This window comes from Dendrobates tinctorius, unplaced genomic scaffold (genome assembly GCF_039654945.1).
Source record: "Dendrobates tinctorius isolate UK_male_01 unplaced genomic scaffold, ASM3965494v1 ptg000016l, whole genome shotgun sequence".
Lineage (NCBI taxonomy): Eukaryota > Metazoa > Chordata > Amphibia > Anura > Dendrobatidae > Dendrobates > Dendrobates tinctorius.
This window is the reverse complement of record NW_027361684.1, coordinates 90,447,166-90,472,996: the sequence shown is the minus strand read 5'-3', so window position 1 is coordinate 90,472,996 and position 25,831 is coordinate 90,447,166. Positions and strand designations below refer to the sequence as shown.

General features: G+C 44.4%; 1 protein-coding gene across 2 annotated transcripts in view; it reads right to left on the bottom strand.

The window, feature by feature from the left end:
• Positions 1-24,507, bottom strand: part of LOC141080662 (amine oxidase [flavin-containing] A-like) — a 162,032-nt gene extending 137,525 nt beyond the window's left edge. Inside the window, exon 1 of one of the 2 annotated variants that reach the window (XM_073566052.1) lies at positions 24,353-24,507. In XM_073566052.1, coding sequence (XP_073422153.1) covers positions 24,353-24,398 — 46 coding nt within the window. In that variant the 5' untranslated portion in view covers positions 24,399-24,507. The remainder of the gene's footprint in view (positions 1-24,352) is intronic. The other variant, XM_073566051.1, reaches the window with a different exon arrangement.
• Positions 24,508-25,831: the final 1,324 nt, after the last annotated feature.

The following is a 25,831-nucleotide window of genomic DNA, read 5'->3' as shown; positions in this document are numbered from 1 at the left end:
GAGGCAGGGGGGCCCGCCTGCCAAAGCGCCGACTGCCGCCGCCGCATTGAAGGAGACAGTGATGGAGGAGAGAGCGTCAGCTGACGCTCCCTCTCCCATCATTCCCCGCTCTGCCTCTGACACAGTGGGGGCGCGATGACGTCATCGCGCTCTCACTGTGTGCCAGACAGAGCAGGAGGAGACAGGAGCAGCCAGCAGCGCAGGCACGAGGAGAAGGTGAGGAGTGCTTTTTTTTTTTTTTTTTTTTAAATCAGTGTGAGTACTGGACTGTGGGCGGGCTGTGGAGTCGGTAAGCCAAACCTGCGACTCCGACTCCGACTCAGACTCCTCAATTTCCCTTACACCGACTCCGACTCCAACTCCGACTCTGACTCCACGACTCCAACTCCGACTCCCACACATATTGCTTATATTTAAGTGAAAAATTTATTGTAGTACAATGTGAACCTCAGACATTTAATCATTTTTATGATCCAATAATCAAGATATTTAGATAGAACAGAATATATATTGGTGTACTACCCGGTTTTCATTCTTTTTGGTACAGATACGATATGGATAGACAGATATGGATAAATGGATAGATAGAGCAGATTTCTAATCTGCTTTTGCTATTGAAAACATTATCTATGAGCTCAAAAACCTTTCAGGTGATGCAGTTTTTTAAAAAGATGATCAGCTTTTGCAGCTGAAAAACGTATCCTCAAAAAACACAGGAAAAACGCTGTGTGTGAATGTAGCCTTAGATCAGGAATATAACAGCCATTTAAAGGACATTTCATAACTTTCCCAAACTCCTATGAAAAAATATTCAGCACATCCTGCATTGAATTACTGTACCCAATTTATTATATATTTTAGGAGTCGGAGTCGGTCCATTTTATACCGACTCCAACTCCGACTCCACCAAAATGAGCACCGACTCCGACTCCGACTCCACGACTCCGACTCCACAGCCCTGCTGTGGGGCCACTCTGGGGGGGCTATATACCATGTTCGGCCATGTCATACCATGCTGGGGGGTGCTATATACCATGCTGGGCTGTATTACACCATTCTGGGGGGGCTATATACCATGCTGAGCTGTATTATATCATGCTGGGGGGCTATATACCTTGCTCGGCTGTATCATACCATGCTGGGGGGGGTATATATCATGCTGGGCTGTATTATACCATGCTGGGGGGCTATATACCATGCTGGGATGTATTATACCATGCTGGGAGGGGCTATATACCATGCTGGGCTGTATTATACCATGCTTGGGGGCTATATACCATGCTGGGCTGTATTACATCATTCTGGTGGGGCTATATACCATGCTGGGCTGTATTATACCATGCTGGGGGGGCTATATTCCATGCTGGGCTGTATTATACCATGCTGGGGGGGCTATATACCATGCTTGGATGTATTATACCATGCTGGGGGGGGCTATATACCTTGCTGGGCTGTATTATACCATGCTGGGGGGGCTATATACCATGCTGGGCTGTATTATACCATTCTGGGGGGGCTATATACCATGCTGGGCTGTATTATACCATGCTGGGGGGGCTATATACCATGCTGGGCTGTATTACACCATTCTGGGGGGGCTATACACCATGCTCGGCTGTATCATACCATGCTGGGGGGGCTATATACCATGCTGGGCTGTATTACACCATTCTGGTGGGGCTATATACCATGCTGGGCTGTATCATACCATGCTGGGGGGGGCTATATACCATGCTGGGCTGTATTACACCATTCTAGGGGGGCGATATACCATGCTGGGCTGTATTATACCATGCTGGGGGGCTATATACCATGCTGGGCCGTATTATACCATGCTGGGCGGGCTATATACCATGCTGGGCTGTATTATACCGTGTTGGGCTGTATTATACCATTCTGGGGAGCTATATACCATGCTGGGCTGTATTATACCATTTGGGGGGGCTATATAACATGCTGGGCTGTATTATACCGTGCTGGGCTGTATTATACCATTCTGGGGGAGCTATATACCATGCTGGGCTGTATTATACCACGCTTGGCTGTATTATACCATACTGGGCTGTATTATTCCATTCTGGGGGGCTATATACCATGCTGGGCTGTATTATACCATACTGGGCTGTATTATACCATACTGGGCTGTATTATTCCATTCTGGGGGGCTATAAACCATGCTGGGCTGTATTATTCCATGCTGGGCTGTATTATACCATTCTGGGGGGGCTATATACCATGCTGGGCTGTATTATACCATTCTGGGGGGGGTATATACCATGCTGGGCTGTATTAGACCATGCTGGGCTGTATTACACCTTTCTGGGGGGGCTATATACCATGCTGGGCTATATTATACCATGGTGGGCTGTATACAATGCTGGGCTGTATTATACAGCCCACCATGGTATACAGCCCAGCATGGTATACAGCCTGTATTCCATGGTGGGCTGTATTACACCATGGTGGGCTGGACTGTATACCATGTGGTGCTGAGCTATATACTATGCGGCTGTGTTATATACCATGGGGGGTACATTTTACATTATATTCTATAGGGAGAGGCTGTGTTATATAATATGGGGGGCTACATTATATTCTATGGGGAGATGGGCTGTATTACATTCTATTTGGGGCTACATTATATTCTATGGGGGGGCTGTATTATATTCTATGGAGGCTGCATTATACTATATAAGGAGGGCTACATTGTATTCTATGGAGGGGCTACACTGTACTATATAAGGGGCTGCATTATATCCTATGAGGGGGTTGCCATATATTCTATGGAGGGGCTGCATTATACTATATGGGGGTGGGGCTGCATTATATTCTATGGGGGTGTTACATTATATTCTGTGGAGTGGCTGCATTATACTCTGGGGTAGTTGCATTATTCTCTAAGGGGTGGCTGCATTATACTATAAGAGGGGGCTGCATTATATTCTATGGGGGTTACATTATATTGTATGGCGGGGCTGCATTATACTCTATGGGGTGGCTGCATTATGCTCTATGGGGTGGCTGCATTATACTGTATCGAGGACTATGGGGAATACATTATATGAAGAACTATGGGGTGCATTATGCTATGGGAAGTGAATTGTACTACATGGGTGACTATGGCAGTGCATTATACTATGAGGAGTGTATTATACTATATGGAGGACTGAGCAGTGCATTTTAATATATGGAGGGCTATGGGGTGTAAACTGTAGATGTGCTGCTGCTAACAGGATACCGTATGGTGATCTGTAAGGGTGTGTGCACACATTGCGGACTAGTCTGCGGCTTTTTCTGCAGAGAATCCATATCTCTTGGCAGAAACCGCAGGGTAAAACACATGCAATTTTCATGTGGATTCCTAGCATGTGTACAGCGGATTTGATGCAGGTTCTAGTGCGGTTTGGCAGTGCGGATGAGAGAGAGATTGATTTGTATGTCCCGGAACGTACACTGCAGCTGTGGTTCCATAAAAAAGAGGTAACATGCTGTGGAACATAAACCACAGCAAATCTGCGTGGAATTTTCCGCAGCATGCGCATGGCGGATTTGGTTTTCCATAGGTTTACATGGTACTGAAAACCGCATGGAAACTGCTGCGGATCCGCAGGACCAAATCCGCTGCGGATCCGCAACGTGTGCACACACCCTTAGTGATCCATTAGTGATCGTTCTGTCCCCATCATTCTTTCTCAGATGGTGGAAAGAGGCCGGGAAACAAGCTTTGAACGACTTCAATATTGTCGATCACACTCATTTAGCGGCCTGAATTCAGCGCACGTAAATACAATCGAAATCCTTCTGTGTGATGTGCAATATGTTAGCATTTGGGGCCCCATTTTAAACTTTGCCTAGGGCCTCACTTTGCCTAAAACCGTCCCTGGCTAAAACGCTATGTTAGTCCATGAGCCGGGCCAGATATCGGTACTACCCGGAGTGACTAATTCTCTTTGGTGTTTTTAGGTAGATGCATGTCTGTAGTTTATGTTTTGATATGATAGCCCTTGCACATCAGTAGCTTAACCCCTTCAGGCCTATTTGTACCCAAATGTACAAAAGGTAAAATTGGATTACAATGGAATATCTGCCAAAAAATTGAAAATTTGATATTTCACTGTCATTTTGCTTGAATTCCTGTGCAACACCTAAGGGGTTAACAAAGTTTTGAAAATCTGTTTTGGACACCTTGAGGGGTGTAGTTTGCAAAATGGGGTAATGTATGGGTGGGTTCTGTTATACAAGACCCATAAAGTGACGTCTGAACTGACTTGGTCCTTGGAAAAATGGGTTTTGGAAATTTAGTCATAAACTTTAAAAATTGCATATAAAACTATGAGCCTTATCACATCCAAAAAATATAAAATTTCATTTCCAAAATGATGCCAATGTGAAGTAGACATGTGGAGAATGTAAACTAATAACTGTTATGGGGGGTATCAGCATTTTTGTAAAAAGTAGAGAAATTCAAAGTTCAAAAATAGTGAATTTTCCCAAATTTTCGTGTATTTTGTAATTTTTTATGCAGAAAGGTAAAATCTATTGACTCACAATTAGCACTACCATGAAGTACAATATGTCACGAGAAAACAGTCTCAGAATGGCGTGGGTAGGTGATAGCGTCCCAAAGTTATTACCGCATGAAGTGACAGGTCAGATTTACAAAAAATGGCCTAGGCATTTGGGTACAAATAGGCCTGAAGGGGTTAAGCTACTGATGTGCAAGGGCTATCATATCAAAACATAAACTACAGACATGCATCTACCTAAAAACACCAAAGAGAATTAGTCACTCCGGGTGGTACCGATATCGTCAAAATTGGCTCTTGGCTCATGGACTATGTGAATAAAGCCTAAGGACTTGCTGCTTAATATAACCCATCCGTCAGCAGGTGTAACAGGATAATCAATATTATTCACTTCAGCAGTCTGTGGTTTTATTAATATCTAAATGATATATTTATTTTTAAATGTATACTGAATATTATGCTGACGAAAAGTTTAACATACAAGTAACATACTGCAGAAATGTATTCTGCATGATGAGGCAGAACTATGCAAACATCCAAATTAGAAACCAAATATGGTAAAAAATGTACATTTCATAGATTTTAAGGTTGACAGTAGACACAAGTCCATCAAGTCCAACTTATAACCTAACATGTTGATCCAGAGGAGGGCAAAAACTCGATGGGGCTTCATATTCGAGGAAAAATTCCTTCACTACTCCACTAACGGCAATCAGATTAGTTCCCTGGATCAACGCCCAATCACAGAATCTAGTACCATAATCTATAATATTATATTACACAAGTAAGGCTGGTTTCACATTTGCGTTTTTTTGCGCTGGAAAAAACGCATACGTGCGCATGCGTTTTTTCCCCTATATTTAACATGGGTGCGCATACCTGCGCGCTGGTAAGCGCACGTATGCGATTTTCATGCGCTGCGTTTTTTTGGGGTGTGCGTTTGTATTTTCCAGACGCAGCATGTTGCATTTTTTGGCCCTGCAAAAAAGCGCATGCGCACGTATGCGCACGTTTTGCGCTAAAAATGGCCATTATAGCCTATGGATGCGCATACATGCGCACTGGCATGCTCATGTATGCGTTTTTTTGCACATGCGTTTTTTTTTGTTAACCATGGAATTTAGGGGTTTGGGTTAGAGTTAGGGTTAGTTAAGGGGGTTTAGGGTTAGGGTTAGGGTCAGGGTTAGGGTTGGGGTTAGGGTCAGGGTTAGGGTTAAGTATGGTTTGGTTAAGGGTTAGGGTCAGGGTTAGGGTTAGGGTCAGGGTTAGGGTTAAGTATGGTTTGGTTAAGGGTTAGGGTCAGGGTTAGGGTTAAGGTTAGTTAGGGTTTGGGTTAGGGTTAAGTATGGTTTGGTTAAGGGTTAGGGTCAGGGTTAGGGTTAAGTATGGTTTGGTTAAGGGTTAGGGTCAGGGTTAGGGTTAAGGTTAGTTAGGGTTTGGGTTAGGGTTAAGTATGGTTTGGTTAAGGGTTAGGGTCAGGGTTAGGGTCAGGGTTAGGGTTAGGGTCAGGGTTAAGGTCAGGGTTAGGGTTAGTTAGGGATTTGGGTTTGGGTTAAGTATGGTTTGGTTAAGGGTTAGGGTCAGGGTTAGGGTTAGGGTCAGGGTCAGGGTTAGGGTTAAGTATGGTTTGGTTAAGGGTTAGGGTCAGGGTTAGGGTTAGGGTTAGAGTTAGTAAAGTCATGGTTTGGGTTAGTGTGAGGGGCCACCTAATGTTGGAAAAAAACGCAAACGCGGTAAAAACGCACTAAAAACGCATACAAACGCATAAAAACGCTGCGTTTTTTTCATGCATGCTCATAAAAATGCTTGAAAAAAACGCAGCAGTTGTATGCTTTTGTATGCGTTTTTTCAATGCGTTTTTTTGCGGGAAAAACGCGCTGCAAAAAAAAGCAAGTGTGAAACTAGCCTAAGACATCCCGGCCTTTCTTCAACTTTTGTAATAAATCCACCATTATAACGTGTGGAACAGAACTCAATAGTCTCATTGCTCTTACAGTAAAGAATCGCCATGTTGTCTGTCAGTCTATAAACATCAATGATGGACATATGCTTATGTGTTGCATGTGCTCTTGTAAATCCCATGTTCTGTCTATATGTCGAATGAATAGACACCAACAGCAAAACATGAAAATAGAATTCTTAATAATGAAATCATGTCTTGGTGCTGGAATTATCCACCAAGTAGCTGTAGAGACACAAAAATATTGCATTTAACTAGTTCTGCATTCTGGAAGCAGATTTGTAGATTTAAGTTACCATTCACAGGTTCGATCAATCACTGGTTATATTCAGTGTGCTCCAACGCTCCCGCTGCTGTCCTAATTATTCAATGGAGTTCCCAGGACGGTTCTGAAAAGCTGGAATGCATTGTTCGTTAGAGTAATTATAGGATTCACAGAACAGTTCCAGGGGCTGGAAAGTTAGTTCATTGATATTACCAACTCTGGGTCATAATACACCAACAGAGCTGATCCTCTAAATCTGAAGATATAGGGTCATGCCGAGATAGTCTCCCAGGCATAGAAAAGTATTATTTGGGCCAAAAATCATAAAACAATAATGCAATGATATCTTGTTAACCCTGCAGTCATGACGGCATGTGATGGTTGACCCTATCGTCGGTAAAATCATGACATAGCAATGTACACAAAAACTAGCAGACAACAATGGGAAAACTGTAAGCTGAGAATATTAATAAGTTAATTAATTCTCTATATTGGTGGTGTAACGCATGGTCTGTCCCTTCTTTTTTTACTTGGACCAGTCTACCTCCTATTTGACCTAAGTGTTTTTAATTTGCAGGAGACTGCAGGAGGGGTTCTACCTATTTTTGCTCTCAATTCACAGTCTGACAGCTTGTAGATTGAGTTTTGTAGCTCTTTTCACTTGTTGTGTTGGTGCTGTGTGGTGGTCATTGTTGTGGGGTGCTGTAACTGTGAGGCGGTGTGGCCTGGAGTCATGGAGACTTAGCCTTGCAGCATGGGTGCTGTGAGGCACCAAGTCGCCCCCTCTGCTGGTGCACTCTTACTGTGGTGGTGGTTGGTGCACACCATCACACCTTCAAAGGGAATCTGTTGCCCTTTTTTTTTTACTATCAGCTGCCGACATTGACATCAGGGGCTTATCTACAGCATTCTGTAATGCTGTAGATAAGCCCCCGATGTAACCTGAAAGAGAAGAAAAACACGTTAGATTATACTCACTGGAGGGGGCGGTCCGTCCCCATGGGTGTCGCGGTCCAGTCTGACACCTCCCATCTTCATACGATGCCGTCCAACCGCATGCGCACGAAATCGCATACAAACTCGTGCAAACGCTAGACCATGCGCCCCCATGTTAAACATAGGGGCGCATGGCGCATGCGCATGGACGCGCATGATGCGCTGCGCTAAAAAACGCTAGCGTGAAACCAGCCTTAGAATTTTAAAACACAGCACTAAAATGTAAAGTGGTTCTCACCAGATTTCACAACACAAACTATTACATAGAACTTTCAGACTTGATGAGGCTTGTATACTTATAAAAAACCATGGCAGAATTATTGTATAATCTTATAATTGAAATGAGTATTGAATGAATCAAGCTAGTGTCACGCTGGGGGAGGGAGAAGCAAGGTGCACAACAACGGGGAGAGGGAGGGGAAGCCCAAACACAAGGGGAGGGGGGGAGTGGAGAACCCTAGGCAGATCTAACACTTTGTCTCGCCTGACGTCCCTAAATAGGTTGTGCATCTATCGCCGAGCAGGAACCTAATCCCTGCCTGACCCTAGCAATAGGCCCTGGATAGGCAGATGACGGGTTAGGCGCTAGTCAGCCTCCACTACAACTAAAGACAGAGGTGGTGGACAAACGAGGGGATACACTTAGCTTGCAGCAGCATTGAATTTATGGAAAGAACAAGATCTCCAAGAACAGAGAAAGTGGACTGTGGGATCCCATTCTGCATGTCGGGATCCATAACCTGGAACTTGTAGCCTGACCGCCTAAATGCTGTGTCGTTTGGGGGGGGGGGGGGGGGGACTACGTTTGAACAGTTTTGCTACTAAGTTATATTTATACAAACCACCAATCTGGGGTTGCCCACTATTATTATTAAATACAAGGGCGGTCTCAGATTGGTGATAGGTGCATTAATAATTTATGCAATTTGTGTTGTGAAATTGGGTGACAGATCCAATTTAAAATGGTAAACTCTCAAACTTTGATTTGCTTTGATTTAGGCCAACAGAACTTGAAAGTGGAACCTTTAGGCTGGCTAAAGTAGCATGCTAAGCGGCATAGTTTTCAGGTTGCTTTGTGTGTGCGGCTCTGCCACAACATGTGAATGAGGTTTCAAGAACTGTGTCTTATTAAAAGAAAAGGCTGGTTATATTTGTTTAGTTAGTGAAGAAAAAAAGTCAATGCAGTGAACTAAAAGTCAGGTGAAGTGTTTTATTGTCTAGGAGAGTTTGCTACTAAGCCTTGCTAGTTCAAAATTCATGCCAATTTTTACAAATAGTTACTTTGTTGATAAGCGGTGTAAAAAGAACAAATCCAAAGATCAGCGTCCAAGGTTTCTAGAGGAGATAAAATCTGAAACAATTCATTCAGACGACATAAAGCCTCGAATATTCAGAGCTAAATTTTCAAGTAGAGGTATAGTAGAAACATAGAAAAATAAGCAAAGGGCTTCTGCTTCTGAAGGACTTGTAGCAGATCTGTACTAATGTGTATGTTTTAATACAAAATGCTACATTTTTGCCAACACTTAACCCCTGAAACACATTTTTTAAAGGTAACCTGTCAAGAGGAATTTCTACCTAAAGCTAAAGGTGCCGTTACCCTCATTAAATCGATGCCTTTGCTAATGTTGAGAAATCCACTGAAGATAAATTGAAATTAGCTATAAGTGCTTTGGGGGGTGTCAAAGCATTTCCAGCTGTTTGTTCCTCGCTCCATTTTCCCGAGGCTTTGCTACTGCTTTTGATTGGCAGATCAACCCATCCTTTGTCATCTGAGTTCCCTTGCAAAATCTTGTGCTCTGACACATAATCCAGGCACTGGAGCCAAGAAATTACAGGCCAGTGAGCCTTACTTCTATACCAGGAAAGATCTGTGAACAAACTATTAAATAGCATGCATGTACAGGTGCTTCTCACAAAATTCGAATATCATCAAAAAGTGAACTTATTTCAGTTCTTCAATACAAAAGTGAAACTACTATATTATATAGAGTCATTACAAACAGAGTGATCTATTTCAAGTGTTTATTTCTGTTAATATTTTTGAGTTTTCATTGGCTGCAAGCCATAATCATCAACATTAACATAAATAAACACTTGAAATAGATCACTCTATTTGTAATGACTCTATATAATATACAAATTTCACTTTTTGTATTGAAGAACTAAAATAAATTAACTTTTTGATGATATTCTAATTTTGTGAGAAGCACCTGTAAGTACTTGGATAAGAATACAGGAATTAACCAGAGCCATAATGGGTTTGTAGCAAACAAGTCATGCCAGACTAATCAAATTTCCTTCTATCATGGAATCGCTGACTGAGTGGATCAGGGAAATGTGGTAGATATAGTATATCTCGAATAAAGCAAAGCATTTGATAAAGTATCTCATACTATCTTTATAGAAAAAATGACCAAATATGGGATTATAGACAAGGCTATGGATAAGTGGATTCATAACTGGCTCAGTGACAGTACTCAAAGAGTGGTAATAAATGGTTGCACATAAATTTGGAAGGGTGTTTCAAGTGGGCTTCCACATGGCTCTTTCCTGGCCCCAGTGTTGTTTGACATTTTTATAAATGAGCTAAATAAGGGGACTGAACGTAAACTAATCAGATTTGCATATGATGCAAAGCTAAGAGGGATAGCTGACACTACAGAAGACAGAGAAATGATTCAGAAGAATAATAGAATGGTATTTAGCAGTGAGAAATGCAAGATTCTACATCTGGGCAAGAAAAAGGAAAATTACATCTACAGAATGGAAGGACTAGAACTTAGCAATTGCATGTGTGAAAAAAAACTTGGGTATACTAATAGATCACAGACTGCACGAGTCAACAGTGTGATGCAGCAGCAAAAAAAGGAAAACACAGCTCTGTGATGTATTAAGAGAAGCATAGAGTCTAGGTCACATGAAATAATTATCCCCCTCTACTCTTCCTTGGTCAAGCTTCATCTGGAATACTGTGTCCAATTCAGGGCACCACATTTTACAATATACATCGAAATACTGGAGCAAGTTCAGAAAAGAGCTACCAGGAAAGTGAGCAGACTGCAAATGGTTAAAAGATCTGGGAATGTTATGTTTGCAAAAAGAAGGCGAAGAGAAGACTTAATAGCTGTCTACAAATATCTCAAGGGCTGTCACACTATAGAGGGATTATCCTTGTTCTCATTTGCACATGAAAACACGAGACCCAATGAAATAGAATTGAAAGGGGGAAGATACAGACTATATACAGTGGGGCAAAAAAGTATTTAGTCAGTCAGCAATAGTGCAAGTTCCACCACTTAAAAAGATGAGAGGTGTCTGTAATTTACATCATAGGTAGACCTCAACTATGGGAGACAAACTGAGAAAAAAAAAATCCAGAAAATCACATTGTCTGTTTTTTTTCATTTTATTTGCATATTATGGTGGAAAATAAGTATTTGGTCAGAAACAAAATTTCATCTCAATACTTTGTGATATATCCTTTGTTGGCAATGACAGAGGTCAAACGTTTTCTGTAAGTCTTCACAAGGTTGCCACACACTGTTGTTGGTATGTTGGCCCATTCCTCCATGCAGATCTCCTCTAGAGCAGTGATGTTTTTGGCTTTTCGCTTGGCAACACGGACTTTCAACTCCCTCCAAAGGTTTTCTATAGGGTTGAGATCTGGAGACTGGCTAGGCCACTCCAGGACCTTGAAATGCTTCTTACGAAGCCACTCCTTCATTGCCCTAGCGGTGTGCTTTGGATCATTGTCATGTTGAAAGACCCAGCCACGTTTCATAGTCAATGCCCTTGCTGATGGAAGGAGGTTTGCACTCAAAATCTCACGATACATGGCCCCATTCATTCTTTCATGTACCCGGATCAGTCATCCTGGCCCCTTTGCAGAGAAACAGCCCCAAAGCATGATGTTTCCACCACCATGCTTTACAGTAGGTATGGTGTTTGATGGATGCAACTCAGTATTCTTTTTCCTCCAAACACGACAAGCTGTGTTTCTACCAAACAGTTCCAGTTTGGTTTCATCAGACCATAGGACATTCTCCCAAAACTCCTCTGGATCATCCAAATGCTCTCTAGCAAACTTCAGACGGGCCCGGACATGTACAGGCTTAAGCAGTGGGACACGTCTGGCACTGCAGGATGAGTCCATGGTGGCGTAGTGTGTTACTTATGGTAGGCCTTGTTACATTGGTCCCAGCTCTCTGCAGTTCATTCACTAGGTCCCCCCGCGTGGTTCTGGGATTTTTGCTCACCATTCTTGTGATCATTCTGACCCCACTGGGTGGGATTTTGCGTGGAGCACCAGATCGAGGGAGATTATCAGTGGTCTTGTATGTCTTCCATTTTCTAATTATTGCTCCCACAGTTGATTTCTTCACTCCAAGCTGGTTGGCTATTGCAGATTCAGTCTTCCCAGCCTGGTGCAGGGCTACAATTTTGTTTCTGGTGTCCTTTGACAGCGCTTTGGTCTTCACCATAGTGGAGTTTGGAGTCAGACTGTTTGAGGGTGTGCACAGGTGTCTTTTTATACTGATAACAAGTTTAAACAGGTGCCATTACTACAGGTAATGAGTGGAGGACATCAACAAACTGGAGCAAGTTCAGAAAAGAGCGACCAGAATGGTGACCGGTCTGCAAACCCTGTCTTATGAGGAAAGGTTGCAGGATTTGGGAATGTTTAGTTTGCAAAAGAGAAGACTGAGAGGAGACTTAATAGCTGTCTACAAATATCTAAAGGGCTGTCACATTGTAGAAGGATCAACTTTATTCTCATTTGCACAAGGAAAGACTAGAAGCAATGGGATGAAGCTGAATGGGAGGAGACACAGATTAGATATTAGAAAAAACTTTTTGACAGTTAGAGTGATCAATGAGTGGAACAGGCTGCCACGAGAAGTGGTGAGTTCTCCTTCAATGGAAGTCTTCAAACAGAGGCTGGACAGACATCTAACTGGGATGATTTAGCGAATCCTGCTTTGAGCAGGGGGTTGGACCAGATGGCACAGGAGGTCCCTTCCAACTCTACGATTCTATGATTCTATGAGACTCTTAAAGAAGAAGTTACAGGTCTGTGAGAGCCAGAAATCTTGATTGCTTGTTTCTGACCAAATACTTATTTTCCACCATAATATGCAAATAAAATGAAAAAAAAAAGACAATGTGATTTTCTGGATTTTTTTTTCTCAGTTTGTCTCCCATAGTTGAGGTCTACCTATGATGTAAATTACAGACGCCTCTCATCTTTTTAAAGTGGTGGAACTTGCACTATTGCTGACTGACTAAATACTTTTTTGCCCCACTGTATATAGTCTGTATCTTCCCCCTTTCATTCCCACTGTATATTAGAAAAAACATTTTGACAGTGAGGGTGATCAATGAGTGAAAAAGGCTGCCAGGAGAGGAGGTGAGTAGTGATAAGCGAACATTCTGGGATAAGGTGTTATCTGGGCATGCTCGGGTGTTAACAGGGTGTCTTCGACGTGTTCGAATAATATGTTCAAGTCCCTGCAGCTGCAAGTCTCGTGACTGTTCGACAGCCACAACACATGCAGGGATTGCCTGTTTGTTAAGCAATCCGTGCATGTTTTGCGGCTATCGAACAGCAGGGACACATGCTGCTGAGGAAACTCGAACACATTATTCGAGCATGCCAAAGACACTCGGTTGGCCTGTAAATTATATTTTGTTTTTTTAAGAGTCAAATTCCAAATTTTGATGGGTAAAACAATATAAGTTTTTCGAAAAATGCATGGGAAAAACGTCAGGCTCTCCGTAGGATCATATATTGAAGCGTGACTTTTTAAATACAGTTTCATCCTAATCATATGTTTAATAATAAATTAAAAGAATCAATATTTTTAACAACTTGCACCATCTTGCTAGAGAAAAAAATTGCCTCTTCCAAGATGGTGCTTCCGGCACCTGCGCAGTAGCATTTATCTGATAAACTTAAACCATCGGGCAGTGAAGAAAAAATGTTTACATTTTTACCACAACAATTTTGTTTTAGCCCCAGATTTTACATTTTCATGTGGGAAAATGGGTAAACATTACACCAAAGTTTGTCACACAATTTCAGCTGAACGTGGAAATACCTCATGTGTGGCTGTACAAATGTCACAGCCCAGTAAGAAGATAATTCCCTGCTCCCTGGATTACTTCTGATGGTGAAGACTCCAAGGCCACGTGATTTACTGAGAACCTGAATCAGCCATTATCTGTCTCCTTTCCCACTCAGGGAAGTGGGGACTTGTGTATATGAATTAAAAAAAGCAGAACAACAAGGGAAGACATACAGGGATAAATAAAAATACCAAATCATACAAATACGCACTCACAAAAAACAGAGTGGAAAACGTGGAAGCAAAGGAATGGAAAACCAAATAGGAGAGGATGAGGATATGCACACAGACAAATCACCAAGCAACAATCTCCTGAACAATACTCCAAAACACCTCCTCAAACAACCAATACCTCCAGCTCCAGAACCAGGTAGTATCAAGCTAACTCTGACAATGCCTGCTTGCCAGAGGCGAATATATATAGCAGAGCAGAGTGGCCAACAGTGAGCTATCAATTGAACAGATTAACCCCTGCACTGCCAGCAGAAACCTGTACTGTTCAATATTAAGATGATCTGCTTCTAATCAGTGCAGGAATACGATAAATCAGACACCACAGTCTTCTGGCTCCTCTCTGTTATGGTAAACCTATGACAATAGTACAGCTAAGCCACACAGCAAGACTCTAAATGAAAATAGCGCTATTTGCCTACTGATTTTCCTTGAATAGTTTGCGGACTCCATATACAGAGCTCCTGAGTGCTAGAAGAACAGAATACACGCCTTAAGTGGCTCTATTTTGGAAATTATACCTCTGTGGTAATTTTATCTACAGGTGTAGTGACGATTTTGACTCCATGTGTGTTTTCCAGAAACAAGCAGCAGCGGATGTTGATGAGTGAAAACTGCAAATCTACTATTGTGGGACCATACCACATTTTTTTGATCGCATTTTATTCCACTTTTTTACAGCTCTATGACGAAAATGCATAGTTTGCCATGTTTTGTTTTTTTACGGTGTTTACTGAATGGGTTAACTAGTGTAACAGTTTGATAGATCTGGTAGTTCTGGACGCTGGGATACAAACTACAGTGAAGGAAATAATTATTTGGTCCCTTGCTGATTTTGTAAGTTTGCCCACTGACAAAGAATGATGTGCACAAAACTCATCATCAACTACAAAAAACGTCTGACTGCTGTGCTTGCCAACAAGGGTTTTACCACCAAGTATTAAGTCTTGTTTGCCAAAGGGATCAAATACTTATTTCTCACTGCAAAATGCAAATAAATTTATACAATGTGATTTTCTGGATTTTATTTTTGATATTCTATCTCTCAATGTTAAAATTAACCTATCTTTAAAATTATAGACTGTTCATGTCTTTGTCAGTGGGCAAACTTACAAAATCAGGAAGGGATCAATTAATGACTTCCTTCACTGTACGTGTACTTTTTTTGCTTATTTTATTTTTACATAAAAATGTGTATTTATTGGTATAATTTTTTTTAGTATTATTAATATTTTTTACTTAGTCCTTCTATGAGACTTTCACTTTTTTACTTTGATTGCAGGTATAATGCCTTGCAATGGACCAGCATTGCAATGCATTATACCTATACCCAAGCATCTAAGAACATGCTCTGAGCTTGGTCTAAGATGCCTTCTGTAGCATGGTGACCCGGTGGTCGTCATGACGACCTCAACTCACCATAGCAACGATCGAGCCCCCAAGAAGACGTTGCAGGTGTGTCGATCTGAAAGGAGAGGTAGCTCCCTCCTAAATGTTGCGATCTCTCTCAATCGCAGCATTTAGGGAGTTAAATAGCCAGGGGAGGTGCTGGCACCATCCCTGGCTGTTAATGCAGGAGCTCGGCTACTAGCAGCATGGAGCCCCTACTGTGATTTTGCAGGTGGTGCTGATATTTCAAAACCTCCTGCGCAATCATGCTGTGATCGGTCAGTCAAATTGACTGACTGATCACAGCACCCTGAGTGCAGTGACTGATGGCATGGGTCCCTGCACCTCTTCCCATGTCGCTCAGGCACGGAACGGTCACTGCATGTTTACGTACAGTGACACTTTAAAGTCATGATGGACATAGTACGCCATGATGTGGGAACCGAAACCTGCTTATGACGTGATAAGTCTGTCATTCATCATTAAGGGATTTTCTGATTTTGTTTACTTTTAAAATGTCTGGTTTTCTAGGATACACAAAGGACGGTGATGGACCAGAAGGCGCAAAAAAGTAACTTCTACTTCTTCATCATCATAATCTTTGGAGAGTGTATTAGCCAGCCATTAGTGCCGATCATACTCACAGGTCACATATCTAATTATGTCATCCATTGCCAATCTTGTGCCACTTTTAATTACTTCATGGTTGCTGAATGAAAAAATCCTTGTTCTTATATCTTTTTCACTACATGGAATGAAAGTGTGGTATTGCTAAGTCCCTTCAATGGGTTCTGCTTCCTGTAAACTATGTTTTAATTTCTTCGTAGTCCAGGTTTGTACAGTACATGAACTGGATGTTAGGGATATTTTTCTCGCTTCAGTTGAAAGGTTGCATGAGTGTTAAGATTTGGTCTGAATTTGGCCTCTGGAGGTTAGCTCGAGCTGCAAGACGTTTCATGGTGCCTCCTAAACCATCACATACACCTTTGCCATAAGCAGCGGCAAAAAAAGTGCCACTCGGCTTCCACTCCAAAATCTTTCTTGTGATGGCATACATTTATAAAGTTTTTCCTATCTTAATACTGTGCGGAAGAGCCATCCGAGAAGTAGTAGACCTTGCTCACACTTGGTAGGATGTCAGATTTTATCACTGATATCAATTTTTTTGAACAAACGAACAGCTATTGATTCATGAAGTATCCATACTTTTGTCTTTTATTTCTCCATTCTCATTGTAACACACCATAGAAAGCTAGCTTCTGTCTCCCCCTGTTCATTCTTAGCAACAGTGCTTTAACAAAGCTTTCTACTCTCCAGCTTCACATCACTCCAGCTATACTCCTCTGTCCACGCCTGCTTCTAAGCTATAACATATGGTAATATAATAATAATGTAATAATATCTGAAAATAATTAATTGGTTACTTGGAAAACATAGACGCTATACTTTTAGACCACAGGCTTAACAGATCTGAATTCAAGATTGTCAAACTGACACTGTTAATATGCCGTAGTTTATTTTTGAAGTATGATCCCTTTGAGATATCAACTTGAATTTTGGTACAGATCTGGCTGGGAGCAAAGGAGGCACATGTGATTTTTTGGAAATGCTTTTAAAAATTTTGCATTTGAATCCGCATGGGTAAAATATTAACAAAAATACTCTTCTGAGTTCTGACGTATCGGGAGGAAGCCTGTACAGTTCTAAGAGGAAGGTTGTGTCTCCTGTTTCTCTATCTTGGTTCTGGCCTGAGTCATGAGGAGAAACGTAAAAGGCATGCAACACAGAAATTTGCATTTTTTCAAAACTTTGAAAATTAATTATAAGAAAACTAAAGTATATATAAAAAAAAAAAGGCTTCACATTTTGCATACTCTAACCCAGGGTTCCCCAACTCCAGTCCTCAAGGCCCACCAACAGGTCATGTTTTCAGGATTTCCTTTGTATTGCAAAGGTGAAGCAATTATCACCTGAGCAATACTAAGGAAATCCTGAAAACATGATCTGTTGGTGGGCCTTGAGGACTGGAGTTGGGAAATCCTGCTCTAACCCACTATTACCAGAAAATAAAATATCAAAAAATTAAAGGGGTTGTCCACTACTTTAAATTAACCCCCCAATGTATCCCCCCCGGGGCCCCTAATGAATTTTGTAAATACCTCATGTTGCCTATACTGCCTGTGAGCGGCGCTATCGCTGGCCGCTAACAGGCAGCACGTGACCCCCGGCTGCATCCAGCTCTTGCTTCCGGTGACGTCCCGTCAAGTGCTGGCAGCAGCAGGGGGTTCCTCTTTCTCCTTCCGCGCTGGTTGCCAGGCTGTTGGTGGAGTTATCCCCCTGCGTCACACCCGGCATCCACTGCGTGCCCATTCATTGAGAAAGCGCGCGGTGGATGCTGGGTGTGACGCGGGGGTAACCCCACCCTCAACCCGGCAGCCACCACAGGGACCCAGTGCTGAGTCACGCCTCACTAGTCGTGACGTCAGTGCTGGGTCACGTGCTGCCTGTGAGCGGCCACGGATAGCGCCACTCACAGACAGTATAGGTAACATAAGGTATTTACAAAATTCATTAGGGGCCCGGAGGATACATTGAGGGGTTAATTTAAAGTAGTGGACAACCCCTTTAAAAACAGAAAATTGCATTGGAACACTTAAACTGGAATGACCAGTAACAGCACATCATATAACAGGAAAAAAGAAAGGTGGAACAATTATTTGTTGATGCACAATGGTTGCCAGCTGCATTGACTTCAATTGAGAGTTTTCAACATCTGTGAATACGTCTCTCCATTACAGTCAATAGAAGTTACAGAAATGGTTGACTGCTTGCTTGGCTCTTTCCATAGATCACAGAGTCACTGGCAGAGAACCATCATATAGCAGATATTTATGGAATACACTGCTTTAGATATAAATAACCCTTTAAATAATTTAAGACTTAGGGCAGAGACACACTGCCGTATTTGTGATGCGAGAGTCGCATCGTAAAACTTGAACTGGCTGTTGGCTCTCCTGACCTGAGCTTGACAGCTGCATAGTAATCCATGTCTTGCTCAGGTCAGGAGAGGTGCCGGCCAGTCCGTGCAGTATGATGCGATTATGGCACGAGAAATACGGCAGTGTGACTCCAACCTTAGATCTGCAATCTCTCCAAGCCAATTTTCCTGTTACAAATTGTGTTACAAAAACAGTGTATTTGGCTCTTTAGAACGCATTCATTTGCACAGGCACTGTGTATTACCACATTTACCCTGCTCCAGGCAACATGTATGGCCAGGCACAGCATTCACACTGGTATCAGTTTTCACAAGGGGTTTCAGTACCCACATTACTCTTACACATTGGCAGGGTATTGAGTTGGTAGGGCACTGTTAACTTTCACACATTGGAATGACATTTATTTGGTAGGGCATTGTTTACGTTCACATACTGGTAGGGTGTTGTAAATTCTCTCTCTGGCTTCCCTCTGGTGATTACTGAAGATAGTGGAGCTGGTCAGATTGAGAGTTCTCTTTCTGGGCTCCCTCTGGTGGTTACTGGAGGTAGTGGAGCTGATCTGATTGACAGAGGCTTGCCACCTGATAATGAGGTAGACAATTGGAGATCTGGGGTTTCTGATTGGGATTTAAGACAGTTGACTCCCTCTATCCCTGCTGCTGATTTTCTTCCTGTGCCTCCTGAGGTCTGATGTCTCCTGCTCTTTCCCTGCATGTTCAGCTAAGTGGTTCATTTGCTATTCTGTTTGCATTTGATCTGGTTTTGTTAATCTCTGCTTCGTGCGGGTCAGCTAGCTCCGGCTGGGGCTGTGCTGAATCACCGCCCATATTTTACTGCATGCGCCAGTTTGTTTTGTCCCCTTTTATAATGGTCTCTTTTTGCTTTGCTTTCAGAATATACCAGAGTGCTGATATAGTGGGGGCGAAGTCGTGCGACTTCAGTGTTTTTGTGCATCAGACGTGTTGGACTTTTTGCAGGGTTTTTTGCGTGATTGCAGACAGTGTCTTTCCTTTCTTGTCCTGTCTAGTTAGTGTGGGCCCCATCGTTTGCTCAGTCTATTTTTCTGCCTGCGTTTGTGTTTTCATCTTGTCTCACCGACAATATATGTTTGGGGGCTATCTATTCCTTTGGGGTCTGCTCCGGGGCAGTTTAGATTTCCCCTTTCTTGCTTTAGGCTTAGTTAGCTTTCCGGATGTGCCGAGGCGTCTAGGATCATCGTAGGTACGCTCCACGGCTACTGCTAGTTGTGTGGATAGGATCAGGGGTCTGCATCCGCTTAGTTACCAACCTCTCTGGTTTTCTGTGGCTTAGCCTGGCCTGCTATCCTCCTCGGTGACCCATTCATAACAGTAGGGCATTTAAATGGTCAGGCATTGCTTACTTTAACACATATCATTAATTTAAATAAACTGTACTAATAAAACTGCCATGTACATGTGAGGATTCCAAGACATTATGGTTTATACTTGAGAGAATCACAAAAATAAATAGCTTTCACATCCTGCAGTACCTGCATTTTTTTTTTATACAAAAACAATAAAATAATTGACATGCTGCAGACATGTGCAAGAGATTTCTGAAATCTCATAACTTTTGTTGGTACTGTAAAAAGCAGATTTTAATTTGCATAAAAAACACTGAAGAAAATGCGAACATAGTATGCAACTTGTCAAATATCTTCTTGTTTCAATTTGCCCTCCTTCTGCTGACATTTCATTCCTTCAATGTCATTGTTTACTGCTCTCTGCTGTTGCCTGGGAAAGTTGGCTGCAGTTGCACATGGCTTACAAGCACTCCCATTCAGTCTCACTTCACTTCTGATGTTGCAAAAGAAAGTTGATACTATAAGGGTAGGTGCACACAATCAGGAATTGGCAGCACTTTGGACGCAGAACACATCCACGGCGTCCAGAGCGCTGCCGGCTATTGAACGAAGGTGAATCTGCATTTGTTCATTGAACCGTGCAGATTCACAGCGTCAAATACATTGTACGGGTGAGATAAATAGACATGCTGCGGTCTGGAAAGACGAGCTACATGTCCGTCTCCACGGGTGAGCGCAGGCGTCTCTTGAAGCATAGTGGAAATTGAATATCATGAAATCCCATCCACTTTGCTGTAACATCCTGCAGCTGCGGGTTGAATGCTGCACAAGTATGTAGCGTTCAATGCGCAGCGTTTACTTATCGTCTGCACATACCCTGACAGCATTGGAGAGCGCACAGTTCACTAAGCAGAGCAACAGTGTTGCTGGCCTGAACCCACAGCAGCAGAAATCTGGAAGTCTGGGGAGAAGAATGTTCTTGAATTAATAGGCTGGGTCAAACTCTTTAAAGAAACAGTCCACATTTTTTGACTCTTTGCGTACACAGTATAAGCCTTAATATACAGGAACTTCTCACAAAATTAGATCAAAAAGTTAATTTATTTAAGTTCTTCAATACAAAAAGTGAAACTCATATTAGGCTAAGTTCACACGTAGCGGAACCGCGAGAGTTCCGGAATTCCATTCCGCGGGAAAATCGCACTTTAAATTCCCGCGATTTTCCTGCGGAAAAACTAGCATTTTGCAAGCGTAATTAGCTTGCAAAATGCTAGCGTTTTCCAAGCGATCTGTAGCATCGCTTGGAGAACTGATTGACAGGTTGGTCACACTCGTCAAACATAGTGTTTGACAAGTGTGACCAACTTTTTACTACTGAGGCTGCCTATGCAGCATCAGTAGTAAAAGATAAAATGTAAAAAAATAAAAAAAAATAAAAAATGGTGTTATTCTTACCTTCCGACGTCCCGCGCAGCCTTCCCGCCTCTCTCCACGCTGCCGTTCCCAGTAATCCTTTGCGAAAATGCCCGCGATGACGGGCATAATAACAGTAAAGTAGCTGATAACTAGTTAGCAACTACCTGCCTGTTCTATCCAACTGCTGACATTCATCCACTCAATGCCGACTTTTATTTCCCATTGACTTGCATTGGGGTCGGGTTTCGGACGAAACTCCGACTTTTTTTGCCCTAGTCGGACCAGTTTCATCTGAAACAAATTTTGTTTCATGAAACTCGATCCGACCAAAGTCGCTCAACTCTAGTCGGACTGCAGACGTCGTGCGGACTGACAGCCGGCGTCCCGAAATTAGGTATCCGGGGAGCCGGCTGTCAATAAGTATGATGCTGCCAGTCACACCTCGTCAACAGAGCAGTGCGGAAGCCACAGAATCAGCCAGTGACCGCTCTGTGCCAGCAGAGATCTGCGCTGGACAGAACAGGCAGATAGTCAGCAACTACCTGTTAGTTCTTAGGTCCACCATAAAAAATATATATGTTTTATAGAGGTAAACACTCTGAAACTACAGGGAGGTTGGTAGCCAAAGTAACGAGATGTAAACTATAGAATAAAAAGCCTTCTATTCTTTAGAACAGGGAGAATATTTAATAATAAAGAGAAATTACGACTATGCTTGTTTTTACAAGCACTTAGCAATCGTAACCATTTAGGGTGTGTGCAGACGCTGCGGAATCCGCTGCGGATTAATCCGCACGGATTTTGCAAAAACCGCAGATAAACCGCAGGTCAAAAGACCTGCGGATTATCTGCGGTTTTGACTGCGGTTTGGTCCTGCGGATTCACCATCTCCACAATGGTGGAGATAGGAACCTGCTGCGGATTCCGCAGAAAGAATTGACATGTCACTTCTTTCTGCGGTTTCAAAACCGCAGCAAATCCGTGCGGATTTTTCCGCAACGTCTACACAGCGTTTTTTTTTTTACCATTCATTTGAATGGTACTGCTAAAACTGCTGCGAGTCCGCAGCGGCCCAAAACGCTGCGGAATCCGCAGCGTGTGCACATACCCTTAGGGACTTAACACAATCTTTTTTAAAGTGCTTGCAGACAGTTTGCAAGTGGTGATGGAAAGCAAGATAAAAAAATAAAAGCAGGAAAAAATAGAAATAAAGATATTACAAGTATATTAGACAGCTGCACAGAAGACACCAATGTCTGCAGCGCTCCGTAAAATATGTCGGTGCTGCATTACTGTAACCATAACACGCAGGACGAGCAGTCTGCACAGCGCCAAAAATACCAGAAAATCTTTTTACATAGTTTCCCATTCTGGGGTAAACAGAATCCTAAAAAGGCATCGCCCTGGGCATCCTGCCAGAGGTGTCACACTGTCCCAAACCAGGAGTGAATGGTGCAGTTATCAGTAAGTATAGAGATATTTCTTTCCTGCAGGAGTCTAACAAGACATATATGCAGACACTCCCCCCAGCCAGCAGGACTCTGGGGTGACACTCCCCCCAGCCAGCAGGACTCTGGGGTGACACTCACCACAGCCAGCAGGACTCTGGGGTGACACTCACCACAGCCAGCAGGACTCGGGGGTGGCACTCACCACAGCCAGCAGGACTCGGGGGTGGCACTCACCACAGCCAGCAGGACTCGGGGGTGGCACTCACCACAGCCAGCAGGACTCGGGGGTGGCACTCACCACAGCCAGCAGGACTCGGGGGTGGCACTCACCACAGCCAGCAGGACTCGGGGGTGGCACTCACCACAGCCAGCAGGACTCGGGGGTGGCACTCACCACAGCCAGCAGGACTCGGGGGTGGCACTCACCACAGCCAGCAGGACTCTGGAGTGACACTCCCCCCAGCCAGAAGGACTCTGGGGTGACACTCACCACAGCCAGCAGGACTCTGGGGTGACCCCAGCCAGCAGGACTCTGGAGTGACACTCCCCCCAGCCAGCAGGACTCGGGGGTGGCACTCCCCCCCAGCCAGCAGGACTCTGGGGTGACACTCACCACAGCCAGCAGGACTCGGGGGTGGCACTCCCCCCCAGCCAGCAGGACTCGGGGGTGGCACTCCCCCCCAGCCAGCAGGACTCGGGGGTGGCACTCACCACAGCCAGCAGGACTCTGGAGTGACACTCCCCCCAGCCAGAAGGACTCTGGGGTGACACTCACCACAGCCAGCAGGACTCTGGGGTGACCCCAGCCAGCAGGACTCTGGAGTGACACTCCCCCCAGCCAGCAGGACTCGGGGGTGGCACTCCCCCCCAGCCAGCAGGACTCTGGGGTGACACTCACCACAGCCAGCAGGACTCTGAGGTGACACTCACCACAGCCAGCAGGACTCTGGGGTGACACTCACCACAGCCAGCAGGACTCTGAGGTGACACTCACCACAGCCAGCAGGACTCTGAGGTGACACTCACCACAGCCAGCAGGACTCTGAGGTGACACTCACCACAGCCAGCAGGACTCTGGGGTGACACTCACCACAGCCAGCAGGACTCTGAGGTGACACTCACCACAGCCAGCAGGACTCTGAGGTGACACTCCCCCCAGCCAGCAGGACTCGGGGGTGGCACTCACCACAGCCAGCAGGACTCGGGGGTGGCACTCACCACAGCCAGCAGGACTCGGGGGTGGCACTCACCACAGCCAGCAGGACTCGGGGGTGGCACTCCCCCCCAGCCAGCAGGACTCTGGGGTGACACTCACCACAGCCAGCAGGACTCTGAGGTGACACTCCCCCCAGCCAGCAGGACTCTGAGGTGACACTCACCACAGCCAGCAGGACTCTGAGGTGACCCCAGCCAGCAGGACTCTGGAGTGGCAGCAGAGCATATGACATGCAGCCATACCTAAACACACAGGACCACACACTGCACAGTGGCTGTACACTAGTGGATGGCTGCAATCAGGTTGCCCAATCCAGATTGTGCATTGCTGCCGCCCTTCCATTAGGCTGCGCTCACCGAGTCCCTCCTGCTCTGCACTTAAGAAAAGCAGCAGAAACCCTAAACTAGTCCTACACAAAGGGTGCAGGGCCGTGCTACATAAGCGGTCTGACCTGAGATGCCGCCGCCGATGACAATGACATCATGTACGGTGCTCATGGCTGCGGTGCCGCCTCAGTCACTGGCCCTGAGAGCTCTGGAGCACGGGCTCGTCAGGCGGAGTACGGGAGGCAGCGCGGCCCCGCCCCCTCAGCGTTTGCACGGCTCTGGCTGCTTCAGTCCGGGGTTTAGCCGCCTTCCCTCTGTGTGCGGAAAGGTCGGACCGGCAGCTACGACATGGAAGGGATTGGCTATCAGTGGCCATTGACAAGTGCAGGGTGCGGAGAGCTCCAGGGTCCGTCCTCTCCGAAAGTTTACAGTAATGTGCGGAAAGCGGCAGGAAGAGAGAGTCCGGGCTGTTCTGCACAAATAGCTCTGCACTGTATCCTGTACACACAGCTCTGCACTGTATCCTGTACACACAGCTCTGCACTGTATCCTGTGTACACAAAGCTCTGCACTGTATCCTGTACACACAGCTCTGCACTGTATCCTGTACACACAGCTCTGCACTGTATCCTGTACACACAGCTCTGCACTGTATCCTGTACACACAGCTCTGCACTGTATCCTGTGTACACAAAGCTCTGCACTGTATCCTGTACACACAGCTCTGCACTGTATCCTGTACACAAAGCTCTGCACTGTATCCTGTACACAAAGCTCTGCACTGTATCCTGTACACACAGCTCTGCACTGTATCCTGTGTACACAAAGCTCTGCACTGTATCCTGTACACAAAGCTCTGCACTGTATCCTGTACACACAGCTCTGCACTGTATCCTGTGTACACAAAGCTCTGCACTGTATCCTGTGTACACAAAGCTCTGCACTGTATCCTGTACACAAAGCTCTGCACTGTATCCTGTACACACAGCTCTGCACTGTATCCTGTACACACAGCTCTGCACTGTATCCTGTACACAAAGCTCTGCACTGTATCCTGTACACAAAGCTCTGCACTGTATCCTGTACACAAAGCTCTGCACTGTATCCTGTACACAAAGCTCTACACTGTATCCTGTACACACAGCTCTGCACTGTATCCTGTGTACACAAAGCTCTGCACTGTATCCTGTACACACAGCTCTGCACTGTATCCTATGTACACACAGCTCTGCACTGTATCCTGTACACACAGCTCTGCACTGTATCCTGTACACAAAGCTCTGCACTGTATCCTGTACACACAGCTCTGCACTGTATCCAGTGTACACAAAGCTCTGCACTGTATCCTGTACACACAGCTCTGCACTGTATCCAGTGTACACACAGCTCTGCACTGTATCCTGTGTACACAAAGCTCTGCACTGTATCCTGTACACAAAGCTCTGCACTGTATCCTGTACATAAAGCTCTGCACTGTATCCTGTACACACAGCTCTGCACTGTATCCTGTACACACAGCTCTGCACTGTATCCTGTACACAAAGCTCTGCACTGTATCCTGTACACAAAGCTCTGCACTGTATCCTGTACACACAGCTCTGCAC